The following is a 14005-nucleotide window of genomic DNA, read 5'->3' on the forward strand; positions in this document are numbered from 1 at the left end:
CTCTTTGGGGTCAAAAAAACACTATGGAGTGTGAGAAATTCATCAATAAATTTCTCTCAGTGATTCTTCCTCTACTCTGTCTATCCGTATCTTGTACATAAATTATTGTTGAAGATTAATAAAAGAAACCCTCATCTGCTGCACCAATTTTCCCACATTGGGTTTTTCCAGGGACAATTGTCCAAAAATAACTGTCATTGTGGTTATATATGTGCTAGTATTTTCCTTGTATTTACTTTCCGTAGAATTTTATTTGTGAAGGTTGCAGTGTATGTATTTCGATATTTGCCGTAGAAAACTACAAATAATTTGTTTAAGTAATTTAACAAATAGGAGAAATATTATCAGTTACTGTAGTAGGATTCAGGATCACCGAATTTTCACATGGTATCGGAGTAGGATGTGTATTTTTGCAGCTGTGAATTCTGTGTTGGGAAGGAAAAATAGCACATGAAAGTATGGATAATCAAGAAGCCTCAGAATTATCTTCCAGATTGGAAAATGAGTTTGCGTGTCTGTCAGGATCCGCTTTAGCTGATGTCTGGTATATTGATAGCGGAGCTTCAACTCACATGATTGGAGTAAGGGAATATTTCTCAAGCTATCAAGAGGAGCAAATGGGCTTTCAGATCACTATGGGCAACAAAACTAAGTGTACTCTAGTAGGGAGAGGCGCCATAGATTTTCATATGAAAGTGGGAACCAACACTAGCACCACAAATGTACTGCATGTGCCAAGATTGGGTATGAACCTAATTTCAGTATCCCAGTTGCAAGACAAGGGATACGATGTATACTTTGTGGGAAGGAAAGTATATGTCAAGCATCCCACCTGGAAGAAGGTGAGACAGATTGGAGCTCGAAGCAACAGGCTATATAGATTGCAAATCGATTCTCCAATGGCATTGATAGGCAGTGATAACAACAGTAGGAAGGAGTTGAACGAACTATGGCACAAGAGGATGGGACACTTGCACCATGGAGCACTTAGGATGCTCAGAGAGATTGTAACAGGAGTTCTAGCTCTCAGCACCGAGCACGATGATCTATGCCGAGGATGTGTACTTGGGAAGTACGCAAAAGCAGCGTTTCCCAGAAGTGACAGTAGAGCCAATGGTGTGTTGGGATTGATACACTCATATATTTGCGGCCCGATGTCCACCTGAGCTCTTAGCGGTGGCGAGGATCTCATCACCTTTATTGACGACCATTCCAGAGAAACCTGGATTTACTTCTTAAAGACCAAGGATGAGGTCTTTGATCGGTTTCGAGAGTTCAAGGCTCTCATAGAAAATATGACAGGGAAAAAGATCAAGGTACTACGTTTAGATAATCGTGGAGAATACATGGATAAAGACTTCACAGATTTCTATGAAAAGGAAGGTATCAAAAGAGAGTGGACAACTCCCTACAATCCACAACATAATGGAGTCGTGGAATGGAATAACAGAACTATAGTCGGGGCAACAAAGGCCATGTTGTATGATCAGGATTTGCCTAGATTCCTATGGGCAGAAGCATGCTACACAACAGTGTACATTCAAAACAGGGCACCTTGTTGTCGCACAGATTGACACGACAACGCTCAGACCGGGGGCTGTCACTCTGATCCCCGATCTCTCTGTTTAAGCCTGTCTCCCGCGGCTAAGGGGGGTAGACCCTATGAGGTGATTAAGACCAATTGTCGACCAGTTGGGTTGGGAGACACGAAGAAAAGAGCACTAAATTTGATTTTATTAATTTAATGGACCAGTGCCTTGTAAGTTTGATGTTTGTTTAAATGATTGTTTACTAGATGTTGCAAAGATGTAAACCATGCACAACAATTATTTATCATCAAATAACTTGAACGATGCAAGATATCCAGTAAAACCACAAAGTTCTTATAATGACCAAAGCTCAATAACGATATCCAGTAATTAAAATTTTTGAAGAGATAAATGCTTTAAACAACCACGGAATTATGAATCATTAACCAGCTATCACGTTCATGCAGTTCATTTTCAGATGAACATTAAATCATATCAAACATTAACTTCCACATCAAAATTTTAGCCTCAGCGTAAAAGATGAAACCTAAAAATTTCCCGAGCTAAGACTGAAATTGCAAAATTTATTTTTTATTTTTTATTTTTATTTTTATTTTATTTTTTAAATAAAAATTAAAGACTAAGGGAAACTTTAATTAAATCTAAACCACAAGAAAAATATTATGAAATTTTATGATATTTATTTATTTATTTTTATTTTATTTATATATTTTTATGAATTTTAATTCTAAAAATGAAACAAAGATTAAAGAAATCTGATCTAAAACCTAAAAAAAAATCAAATCTAAATTTAAAATGTAAAGACCTAAACTTTATCAAAATCTAATCTAATTCTAAACAAAATATTAAAACTTTTTATGCCGCTTTTTAAATCTTTTTGTTTTTTTTGTTTTTTTTTTTTTTTAAAAAAAAATCCTAAGTTACATATACATACAACTTAAATAACCAAAATAAAAAATTAATATCTAAATTAAAGAAATCTAAAACTAAACTTGAAACGTAAAACAAACAAATCGAATTTTTTTTGAATTTTTATAAAGGGAAAACGAAATATTGAAAGGGATCTACGCTATGCAAATAAAAGCCTAAGTAAAAAAAAGGAAACCGAAACTACGTTAAATTTACCTGAGCATGTTGAATGGAACGATTTTGATTTGAGACCCTTTGATGTAAACGCATAAGTCGGATTTCTTACCTGGCATTCGCTGGAGAAAAATGTTTCACGTGAAGCTTCTCTCACCTGATGCCCACACGCAAAACACCCCAACGCACATTCATTCTTTTACGCTGGACACAGTGACATGCTTGGGCGGCGTGGACGAAATTGTTTGCAGATTGAAATATGTACAGGTGCGATGGCAAAGGAAATACGTGAATGCAGGGACCGTTTGAACGCAGGATCAGTTATGCTGAGACCCAAAATTGCAGGCAGATTGACGCTGCCCTGAGCAACCATTCACCCACGTCGTTCTGCTTTGAATCCTTTCTGCGTTTGATGCAGACCCAAGGCAGCTGGCAAGGGATTTGGCTGCGGGCTTACGGGACAAGTCTACAAAGAGCTAGAGCAATGGCCGGTAGCTTGGATTGATTGCGTGAAAAAGCGCCGCAGCAATGAGGGGCAGAAATTTGGAGAATCGGCGTATGGCTCCTGAATAGAGGTACGACTTTGCTGAGTGAAGATTCGAACAGATGGTGGCCACGGTGCAGAGGCGTGGGTTCAAAAAATTTCAAACAGTGCTCAGAAGGCTTGGTGGCCACGGTGCAGAAGCGTAGGTTTATGCGACTGTAAAGAATGGAGATCAGATTGAGAGAAATCTGGACGGCAATGTGGAGATAGAATAATGTTGAGCGCTGGTTCGGCAAGGGATACACGTTGGTTGACAATGATTTGTCTGCAGGCAGCCTGAGGTAAACTTGGTTGTGAAATGGAGAACGATGTGGAGAGAAAATCACAACAGCGAAACTGCAACCCGTAAGCAAAAACCTGCAAAATTTGGAACCCCAGATCTGAAAACACCTGATGTCTGAAACCCTTGGATAGCAAAATGGCACAGATAAACCTTGGAAATCTTCAGAAACCCTGCAACCTGGAATGAAAAAATCACCCGAAAATGATATGTGCATAAAATAAAAACTGAAAACCCTAAACCCAGCAAAAATTTACAGTATTTACAAACTGAAAGCTCTTCAGAAGCCAGATTTATCAATAACCACAGTAATATTATCAGAATTTAATTTAAATGTAAAATGCTTCAGAAAACCCTGCATGCATTCATAAAAAATATTTCGAATGATAAGCCCGGGATCAAGAACTGGCTGGGCTCTTTCAGAAAACACAACCCGGGAGTTGGCTGGTTCAGCCGAGAACTTCCCCTAACGCCCGGTAATCTGAAAAAAAGGATTTCCTGCACAGCTTAAATTCAACCATCAACATAGAAGGAGAAAACAATAGTGAAACCCCGATCAAATGGAGATACTTGCCAATATATTTCAGAATCTAAACTATCATTCAAACCCCAAAGATCAGACAAGATACCTGTGCCTAGATCAATCTTCATTAAGCTATCATTAATGGCTGAAAATAAAATTATGCAGAACAAATAGAACAATCTTACAACATTTTCAGAAGAGTAACACCAGCAAGATTTTTAACCCCAAAGTCTTCTTTATTGCACAAAAAATGAACTACAAGAGAGCTTCTTCAGCACAAGACTTACAGATCTTCTCCCTCAAATGACCCCCTAGGACCCTATTTAAAGGAAAAAATCCCAACGGCTAGTTCGAGTGATCCATGTTGAAATGATCTCGACCGTCGATGAGAATCAAGATATCTCTTAATCTCATCCGTCGAATTAGTTAATTCATTAAAAAATGAAAATTTGCATTTATTTACTCAAAAATATTATTATTTTATTATTTTTAGGGTTTTTGCTTTATTTTATTATTATTTTATTATTATTTTTTTTATTGTTTTTTATATTTTCAAAATTTTTTAATTTTTAATTTATTTTTAAATGGATCCTCGAACTTAGCCTTTGGAAAAAACACCTAGGACCTAGGACTTAAGACTTAAAACTTATGAGGGGACTAAAACATTTTCTATCCCTCAAGACACTTTACATCATGACTTTTACAACTTTACATCTTAAGGGGGAAAACCCATTTAACATAGACCCTCATAAACCACCCAGTTCTGCGACACAACTATAATCCAGCAGATTAACACACTAGGATTCTCCTAAAATTCTAATGACAAAATCCATTCCGGCTTTGGGGTTAGGCTGAAGGAAAACTCTGTCGATCATGGATCGGTGAGACGAAAAACCTTCCGGAACGTAGATTATCACTTAGAAAATTAGGTCCACCTTATAGACATGACTCATATCTGCTAAGATTATTTACAATTTATACATGCAGACTGGGTTTACAACATAAATTGATCAAGCTGTCGATGACTGCAGAATGGCACGGACATGTCGGTCAAGCGCTACCCCTTTTTGCGAAGAAAAGGGGGTGTACTGCTATGGGTAGTTGACCGGTAGTGGTCAACACACCTCATAGAGCTTTGGGGGAGAAAATGCCAAAGGGAGTCTTCACCGGGAAGAAACCTGAGGTAAGTCATTTGAGGATATTTGGGAGTGTGGCCTATTGTCACATTCCAGATGAGAAGCGTAGTAAGTTGGATCAGACTGCAAAAAAGGGGTATCTCGTAGGATATAGCGATACCTCAAAGGCATACAGAATCTACGTTCTTGGCAACAAGAAGATTGTAGTGAGGGGAGATGTAAAGTTCATGGAAGACAGAGCTTTAGAAAGATCTTGAGAGATGCCTGCAGGAGATTAGTCGTCAGATGTTCCATTAGTCTAGCAACAGTAGGGATCGTAGATAGAACAAGAAGGGGGGATAGTCACAAGATTCGAGTACAGTGACTAGTACCAACATCTCCTCAGTAGCAAAAGATTCAGGAAGTTCTCAGCAGACAAAGTTGCAGGAACAGGTGGAGGAACAAATTGAACCTCCCACCACCAGTGGTAGGACCAGTAGGGAAGTGCATCAGACCTTGAAGGACGCAGAAGTGTTTGTCAGAGCTCCTAGAACCGATAAGAGGCAGTGCAGGCAACCTGACAAATACAAGGCCTTGGTGGCTCAGGTTGCAGAACCCTCTAGTTTTCAGGAAGTCGCACAACATCTGGTGTGGGTGGATGCCATGATAGAAGAGTACAGTTCTATCATGACAAATGATGTTTGGGAGGTGGTGCCTAGACCAGTTGATAGATCAGTTGTGGGTTCCAGATGGATCTACAAGATCAAGTACGCCGCAGATGGCAGTGTAGAGAAGTATAAGGCTAGATTTGTAGCAAAGGGGTATGCACAAAAGAAGGAATAGAGTATGAGGAGACCTTCGCCCCACTTGCTAGATATACCTCTATCAGATTCGTCATATCCCTAACAGTGTAGATGGGATGGGAAATTCACTAGATGGATGTCAAAACAACATTCTTGAATGGGGTGATAGAAGAAGAGGTGTACATGGAGCAGCGTGAAGGCTTCAAAACTCATGAGAAGCACACTCATGTATGCAGATTGAAGAAAGCCCTGTATGGGCTCAAGTAGGCACCCAAGGCATGGTACGGTCAGATTGACAATTACTTGCAGCAGTCGGGATTCATCAAGAGTGATGCAAATCCCAATATCTACTATCTGATGGTGGAGAATGAGCCTCTCATTCTGTTTTTATATGTAGATTATCTATTTTTGATAGGATCATCAAGGCTCATAAAGGCCTGCAAAAGGAACCTTGCAATAGAATTCGACATGAAGGATATCGGGTTGATGCACTATATTTTGGGGTTGGAAGCACGGCAAAAAAATGGGGAAATCTTCCTTGGGCAAGGGAAATATGCTACAGAAATTCTGAAGAGTTTTAGAATGCAGGATTGCATACCCATGGCAACACCCGTGATTACTAACTGGAAAACGGTAGATGCCTCAGGGGACAAGGAAGTCAACCCACCTTGTACAGACAGCTAATTGGGTCACTCATGTATCTGGTGAACACCAGGCCAGACATTTGTTTCGCTGTCAATACCCTTAGTCAGTTCATGGTGGAACCGAAAATGGTACATTGGGCAACAACTAGGCACATTCTCAGATATGTGCGTGGAATAGTCGGACTCGAGTTGAAATATACTCAAGGAGATGACGTCAGGTTGAGTGGATTCACAGATGTAGATTGGGCAGGTAGTTCAGTGGATAGGAAAAGTACCTCCGGGTACTGCTTCAGCGTTGGATCAGGGATGATCTCTTGGTGCAGCAGGAAGTAGAAGTCAGTAGCACTGAGCTCAACAGAAGTAGAATATATGGTGGCCAGCATGGCTACGCACAAAGCCATATGGCTTCGGAAATTGCTGGTGAGTTTGTTCAAGAAGAAAATGGGAGCGACCAATGTTTATTGTGATAATCAGAGTTGCATAAAACTCTTTGAGAATCCAGTATTTCATGATAGGTCGAAGCACATTGATATCAGATGTCATTTCATCAAAGATTGTGTTCAACATGGGGCAGTCCAGCTGCAGTATGTCCCCACAGGCGATCAGGTAGCAGACATACTCACAAAAGCTCTAGGGAGAGCTAAGTTCATCCAGTTTAGAGAACAGATGGGTATGGTGGAGAATCCATTTCAATAGATTCTCAGCAGCAGCAGTTGAGAGGGAGTTGTAGTGTAGATGCAGTAGTTGACAATAGTTTAGCTGGGTCAGCAGCAGCACAGATGCAACATATATCAGAGTTACGTAGTTGTTGGTGTGTAGCAGCAGCCAGATATCAACAGCGTGACAGGAGATAGTGTAGAGACAGGATATTGCTTCAATGGATTGGAGCACTAGAACACATTCCTTGCTAAGAGGGAGTTTATATTTTTTTAGCATCGGATGTGTTCTAGCCACAAAATTTTGTGGACAGGCTAGAATACATGTATTCTCCAAAACCCAGAAATTGTTTCTGGAAATTCCACCTAGAGACGACTTAATTAAAATAATTACCATTTTGTTAATGGTTCCTAAGTCTAAACTTAGGAAATATGATTAATTAAAGGGTATTAATTAAGTCATGGTGAGAATCTTCTAGAAGAAGACATGGATCAATTTCTAGTTAATCTTAGCCATCGATTATGATTTAATCTTGGTCGTTGGTACTCCAATAGAAGATTATAAGAAGAAGTTGATGGGTTGATGGAGAACACACCAGGGAAGATACTCAGTTGCTCAAGTAGATCGATTTTCTCAGTGGCTGAAGTTCGGCAAGAGAAAATTGAGTCAGAGAGTGAGTTGCGGGTGGGAGAGGGAGGGCATCAGCATAGTCTGAGAGTGCAAGACAAATCTGGAAGGGGTAGCACAGAGGAGGGACACAAATCATCACCGCAGAGGGTTGACGCAGGCCCTACGCAGTCCCTGCCCCGAGGGTGATGCAGAAAGGGCAGCGAAAGGGCAGGAGGTCCTCTTCGGGATTCGAAAAAACGTTGTGGAGTGTGAGAAATTCATTAGTAAATTTCTCTCAGTGATTCTTCCTCTACTTTGTCTATTTGTTTCTTGTACATAAATTATTGCTGAAGATTAATAAAAGAAACCCTCATCTGTTGCACCAGTTTTCCCACATTGGGTTTTTCCGAGGACAATTGTCCAAAAATAACTGTGTCATTGTGGTTGTATATGTGCTAGTATTTTCCTTGTATTTGCTTTCCGCAAAATTTTATTTGTGAAGGCTGCAGTGTATGTATTTCAATATTTGCCAGAGAAAACTGCAAATAATTTGTTTAAGTAATTTAATAAATAGGAGAAATATTATCAGTTACTGCAGTAGGCTTCGGGATCACCGAATTTTCACAACCAACCCTTCAACTTTTAATAAACAAAATGTTTGAATGACTTACTTCAATAGTCGAACCACTGCTCCACAAGGCTGCACCAGGCTTTCACCTTGTCCACTGTCCAAGATCCGAGCTTCAAGTTCTTCACTTGTTCAATCCTCCAAGTTCATCACTATTCTAGGCTTCTTTACTGCTCAAATCTCCAACCTCATCACTGTTCAAATCTTCAAACTATTCGTACCTCCAATATCACTGTTCAAACATCTGATCTTTTGATAGTTGTGATTGTTTACTGGTTTGGGCCCTGAGGACAAGTCTCCTCCACAGGCCTGTCCTGTCCAAGCTCCAAAAACAATCACTGTTCTGCACTTGAGATATTCGAGCTATAGCTCCATTGTTGACCTAAGCATAAGTCTCCTCCACAGGTCTATTTATCAAGTAGAGGTCTGTAATCCAAGTTCTGGTTGACTGTCACAGGACCAAGGTCTTCAAATACTAACAGTTTAGATTTAGCCTAGACAATCTTCTTTGGCCTCCTTGGTTCACAAGATGTAAACACCTTTTTGTCTTCTTGTGATCTTCACCGAATTGCTGGTTAAAAACAACGAGTTCAAAACTTGTATTTATACAAATTTTGACCTTAACCGAGTAGACACATCCCTTGGAGGTGAGGCCGACTTGCTCATGTTGGCTCATGTCGGCTAGCATAAAAAATGAATTATTCCAACTTAAAAAATCATTTTGTCTCAATCTAAGAGGAGTTAGAAGACAAGTAAGGGCTCATTGGAAAGAGGAAAATGTCCTTTACAAGGGCATCTTCAACAAAACTAGGGCTTCAACAATCATCCATGCATCATTATTTTCATCAATGCTCATATTGACATCAATGACAAATTTGACCAACAATCTCCCCCTTTGTCATTGATGGCAATATTCTCTCCTCTTCCAACATTTTCTCCCCCTTTGACATCAATGGAAAATGGGGTGTCCAAGTACTCCCCCTATCAAGCTACTTCTTGTCATGCTTCTCCACCTGTCATGGTGCTCCTTCCCTTGTCAATGTGTTCTCTTAATTTGATACAAGAGAAATGACCCCCATCTTTTGGCGAAGATATTCAAATGCTTCTCGTGGTAGGGACTTTGTGAAAATATCTGCAATTTGTTCCTTTGTATTGACATATTCCAACCTGACATTTTTCTCTACAACTTGTTATTGGAGGAAGTGGTATTTAATTGGGATATGTTTTGTCTTTGAATGCATTACCGAATTCTTTGAAATACTGATGGTGTTTGTGTTGTTGCAATAGATAGTGACTGGTTGATTAGTTTCTATGTTGACATCTTTCAGAGCTTCCTTCATCCACAATATTTGAGTACAACAATTTGCAGCAGCTTTGTATTCGGCTTCAGTTGTGGAGAGAGATATAGATGTTTGTTTTTTGCTAAGTCAAGATACAAGACAGTCTCCCATGAAGAATGCATTTCCGCTATTGCTTTTTCAATCAGCTATGCTTCCATCCCAATTAGCATCAGTGTAAGTTGTCAAAGTAAGAGTTATGCTTTTGGGATACCATAAGCCAAAATTAGGAGTACCTTTCAAATACCTGAGAATTCTTTTAACGGCCATCAAATGGGATTCCTTAGGAGCTGATTGAAATCTTGCCACCATTCCTACTGCTTGCATAATATCCGGTCGTGAAGTAGTTAAGTATAGAAGAGCTCCAATTATTGATCTATAAAGAATTGCGTCTACCAAAGGAGATTCATCATCTTTGTTTAATTTGCAATCTGTAGTCATTGGTGTGCTCATAACAACACATTCTTCCATCCCATATCTTTTAAGCATGTCTTTAAGATATTTTGTTTGGGATATGAACATACCTTCTTTAGTTTGAATTACTTGTAGTCCAAGAAAGTAAGATAATTTGCCAATCATAGACATCTCAAATTCCTTAGAGATGTTTTGAGCAAATTCATGACTCATCTCATCATTGTTGCTGGCAAAAATCAGATCATCAACATATACAAGGGTGATTAGCAATTTATCCTTGTCTATCTTCATGTAGAGATTACTTCCTGCCACCCCCTTTTTGAAACCTTGTTGTTGCAGATAATATTCCAATTTTGCGTACCAAGTTCTAGGAGCTTGTTTCAATCCATATAACGCCTTTTTTAATTTACACACGAAATATTTTCCTTTTGCTAGATCAAATCCTTCCGGTTGCTCCATGTAAACTTCTTCCTTTAGATCACCATTTAGAAATGCTGATTTCATGTCCATTTGATAAACTTTGAACCCTTTTGAACAAGCAAATGCCAAAAACATCCTTATAGCTTCCAATTGAGCTACCGGGGCAAAAGTTTCTTCAAATTCAATTCCTTCAATTTGTGAGTATCCTTTACAAACAAGCCTTGCCTTATTTCTGATGATCTGTCCATCTTCATTCATTTTGTTTTTGAACACCCACTTGGTTCCAATAATATTTTTATCTTTTGGACGAGGTACAAGTTCCCATGTTTCATTCTTTTCGATTTGAAACATTTCTTCTTCCATAGCATTCACCCAATGAGGGTCCTTACTAGCTTGAGCAAAGTTTTTTGGTTCTACCATGGATAGTAAGGCAACATCATCTTTTCTTGGTGTATTTGTCATCCTTCTTCGGGTTTGTATTCCATCATCTGCATTCCCAATAATTTGTTCTTCCGATGGTGTTTTTGAACAAATTTCACTTTTGATGGAGTTTGAGATGGTTCCTTTTGACTTTCTTGATCCTTTTCTTCCTTTGTTGTATCTTCTTCAGATTCTTCAAGAATAGAATCTTCTTCACGGACTTCAATTTCCTTTTCTGGAAGCGCCTCATCAATCTTCACATCAATGCTTTCTACTATCTTTCGTAGTCGATTATTGTAACATTTGTATGCTTTGCTCCTTGTAGAATATCCAAGAAAAATTCCTTTATCAACACGAGAATCAAAGCAGGTCTTCCTTTCAATAATTCATACGGAGTTTTGTCATTATTTGGTCTTAGTTGGGCTCTATTCAAGGTATACACTGCTGCCCCAACTACTTCTCTCCAAAACTTGGCTTGCAAATCAGCTGCTAGTAACATTGTTCTCGCCATTTATTGCACAGTTCTGTTTCTTCTTTCCACTACTCCATTTTGTTTAGGAGTTCTAGCTACGGAAAGTTCTCTTTTGATTCCATGTATTTTACAGAAATCATTGAATTCCTTTGAAGTAAATTCTCCTCCTCTATTTGTTCTAAGACACTTGATTTTTTATTCTTTTTCATTTTCCACAAGAGCTTTGAAATTCTTAAAACATTCAAAAGCTTCAGATTTAAACTTTATAAAGAATACCCACATCATTCTAGTATAGTCATCTACAAATAGAGCAAAGTAGCTTTCTCGTTGTAGAAGTGCACACACCCAGATCCACCTAAGGTTGACAAGGTAACATAGTATCACAGGGTCTCTAACTCTCCTCAGCTCACACCCCTAAGCAAGTACCATTTGTGAGAATGATGAAAATGGATGATGATGATGGAATAAGAAGTACACTAAATGAATTACGCTAAACTCCCACTTTATATATGCATATGCCAACAATGACAAGTGAAACCTCGAGAACTCACTTCCCCAACACTTGGAGATTCATTCCTTCTCCTTGGGAACTTAGGATAAACACATGTGAATGATAACTTAAAACTTTAATTAAATGCTTGGCTTAAGCCCCGTACCCATTCACTGAGCTCTAATCCCCCATCTCTTTTTTCCAACTTGGTCTGTAGCAGCAGTGTATGTTTATTAACATGAGTGTAACTACATATCACATTTGCTAGGCTCTCTGGCCTTTCAACACATAGGCTCTCCAATTTAAAATGGCACAAGCACTCTAGCCCTAAAACATATATACATACTTAGGCATGCAGGCTCAACACACTTGTATATATATATATATATAGGTACGGAGGCTCAACATATCCTGATTCACCAACCTAATAGAAATATGTATGTACAAATACACTAGTGTTCAACTTGGGGGTGTTACACTCCTCTCAACAGCCTGGGCTAGACCCATTTGACCTTTATACAAATTAATGTTGCAGACAAAAAAGGATAAATTTAAGAGATGTGTCTACCTTTCGACAAACTACAAAGCCCTATCTGTCAGTGAAGTAAAATTTAGCCATTGATATTTGCTTGAACCTGTCTATAAAACAAATATTATTGTTTAATTTTTCTGTAAGTTTATGTATACTATAATTCATATAGAGCATTTCATATAGTAAAAATATCTTCATTGCATAAATCAGAAGGATTTTCCAACTAATTATGAGACTAAAGGCATTGCCTAAGGTTTCCCCAGATAAAAATACTTTATATGGGTGCATGGCTGATTGTTGCTATTATTTTTCTGCCAAGAATTACATGTGCATCTGTTGGCTGTTTCTGTTTGTAGAAATTCAATCCTGCAGAGACATTTGGAGATATTATCCTTGACTACCCGTAAGTATATGAAATATTTCTGTGTTAGTCTTGTTATTAATGCTTCTATGCATTATGTCATTTGCAACATCTTCGGTTTATTTTTCAATTATTTTGGAATCTATATGCACTTCTCAGGTGTGTGGAATGCACTTCAGCAGTAACTCAAGGTCTTGCAGCATTTAATAAACTGTATCCAGAATACCGACGTAAAGAAATAGAAGAGTGCATTTTAAAAGCCTCTGAGTCCATTGAAAATTTCCAGAGGCCTGATGGTTCATGGTAAGCTCTTGTTTTGGAAGTAACACAAGAGCAGAAACATGGGAAGTATGCTTTTCCGACTTTGGTTTTAATAGGAAAAAATGTTCTTGTAGGTTTGTGCCATACATGATGTTCTTTTTGTATTTTTGAGGAGTAACTTTGATCCATATTAAGATAGATAGTGGTTAATGAAAATCAGGGCTGCAGTGATGATTGTACTTGTTCAGGAATCAAATCTTTTGTTTTGGACATTTAGCACAATATTTGAAGTTGCATGTAGTCTGCATCACATCTAGTGAAATGCTAAATTAATGTCAATTAATGAAAGCTTTGCGGCACTGCTAGCAATGTTACTAGACTCTTGTTCATTGAAGTCTCTATTGAAATCACACAGATCAGCTAGTATTGGGAGACCATATAGTAGGTGATAAGGATGGGTAGATATGTAAGCGGTTTGTCACTGTTTGATATAATTATTATCATTTTTTATATTATAAAATCAGCTCATAAAACTTTATTGGGGATAATACTTTATTGGGGATGCTTGATGCATTATCTCTTGTATTACACTTCAGTTATTGAGTCTGCTCATAAACCTTGATTGGGGATGTTTGATGAATTGTACCTCTTGTATGATTGTTCTCAGTTATCATTTTCACACTATGTTAGTTTTTGTAGCATCGGACGGGTGTTCTAGTCTCAATTTGTGTTAGAGAGACTAAGAACACAAGATCTTCAAAACCCAGAAAAGGTTTCATGAGATAAGCTTGTGAAATGCCTTAATTAAATTAATTAGCCATCATTTAAATTTTTCCTAAGTTTAACTTAAGAAAACTGGCTA

At 38.3% G+C, this 14005-nt stretch overlaps 1 protein-coding gene across 4 annotated transcripts in view; it reads left to right on the top strand.

Moving 5' to 3' along the window:
• LOC149225573 (cycloartenol synthase-like) overlaps window positions 1-14005 on the top strand; it is a 529143-nt gene that overhangs the window by 282523 nt on the left and 232615 nt on the right. For all 4 annotated transcript variants that reach the window (XM_089377155.1, XM_089377157.1, XM_089377154.1 and 1 more), the window contains exons 15-16: window positions 12878-12924; window positions 13042-13185. In XM_089377155.1, coding sequence (XP_089233281.1) covers window positions 12878-12924; window positions 13042-13185 — 191 coding nt within the window. The remainder of the gene's footprint in view (window positions 1-12877; window positions 12925-13041; window positions 13186-14005) is intronic.

The sequence above is a fragment of the Pinus tabuliformis genome, chromosome J (assembly GCF_031772625.1).
Source record: "Pinus tabuliformis cultivar Carrire ecotype Pingquan chromosome J, CPIR1, whole genome shotgun sequence".
Taxonomy (NCBI): Eukaryota; Viridiplantae; Streptophyta; class Pinopsida; order Pinales; family Pinaceae; genus Pinus; species Pinus tabuliformis.